We start from the raw sequence: 1120 nt of genomic DNA on the forward strand, positions 1-1120 counted from the left end.
TTCAAAAATATGATATTCACATATTATTTAGTAATTTTTTTTCCATTTTATATCCTATCAGGAACCTCTTTTTTACAGTGAGTAAATATCTCCTATTCAAAGACAGAGACTTGTAGATAGGTTCAAAATACAATAAACAATGAGATGCAGATAACAAGAGATACTTCTAAAACTACTAACAGCAACAGGTTAAAAGTAGAAAGATGGACAAAGATATATCAGTAAAATGCTAATAAAAAGAAAGCTCTATAGCAATGGTAATATCAGGTAAAATAAATCAAGGTAAACTACATCAAATAAGGATAAGAATGGTTTCGATTCACCTTCCAACCCATCACTATAAGTTTGTTTCTTACTCTCCTTATCTCATCTATTTCATCCACTTCCCTAAACATATCTTCATTGCTCAAATGCCTGTTATGTATATCTTCTTTAAAATCCTGGAGCGATTGAATGAGCCTTTCTGTAAAAGTTTCTTCTGCGTTTTCCTCCTCCTCTGGTTCTTCCTCTTCCTCTGGCTTTTCCTCAGGCTTTGGCTCTTCCTCAAGTTTTGGTTCATTCTCATTGTCTGGTTTTTCTTCAATTTTCTGACAGGGTTTCATCTTGTGCCTCTTCCTTCTTTCCTGTTTTTTCCTCTTTGAATGCAATTACTGGTATTGATCCGGTCCGCTTCTTTCTCCTACTTTTGTGGCCTTGGGAGGTTCGAACCACAGACGTGCAAAATTCCAGCAAGTTGAGTCCTTCCGCTGGCCTCCGGCGCTGCCGTCTGCACTGCCGAAGGAAGCTGGTACCCAGACGAGAACAAGGACCAGACTCTTCTTAATTTTTAACTCTTTTATTAATGTATGGTATCCATATCTGTTGTAATCTTTTATTTTTTGACTCAAAATTGATTGTTTGATGTTAGTATAGTCATTCCTGCCCTTTTTTGGTTACTGTTTGCATGGAATGTCTTTCCAATCTTTTCACTTTTAATTTGTTTGGATCTTTGGCTCTAACGTGGGGGTCTTGTAGATAGCATATAGTTGAATCATTTAAAAAAAGTCCTTTGGCTAATCCTGTCTTTTGGTTGGAGAGCTAAATCTGCTCCTAGTTGTAGTAATTATGGTTAAAGAGGAAC

The 1120-nt window shown here is 36.4% G+C and overlaps 1 protein-coding gene across 1 annotated transcript; it reads right to left on the bottom strand.

Annotated features, from left to right (window-relative positions):
- Positions 1-287: 287 nt before the first annotated feature.
- LOC124984029 (transcription elongation factor A protein-like 9) lies at positions 288-789 on the bottom strand. Its single transcript, XM_047551788.1, has one exon. The coding sequence runs from the start codon at positions 600-602 to the stop codon at positions 288-290; it is 315 nt and encodes a 104-aa protein (XP_047407744.1). The 5' UTR covers positions 603-789.
- Between the last annotated feature and the right edge of the window lie 331 nt (positions 790-1120).

This window comes from Sciurus carolinensis, chromosome 4, assembly GCF_902686445.1.
Source record: "Sciurus carolinensis chromosome 4, mSciCar1.2, whole genome shotgun sequence".
In the NCBI taxonomy this organism is placed as follows: Eukaryota; Metazoa; Chordata; class Mammalia; order Rodentia; family Sciuridae; genus Sciurus; species Sciurus carolinensis.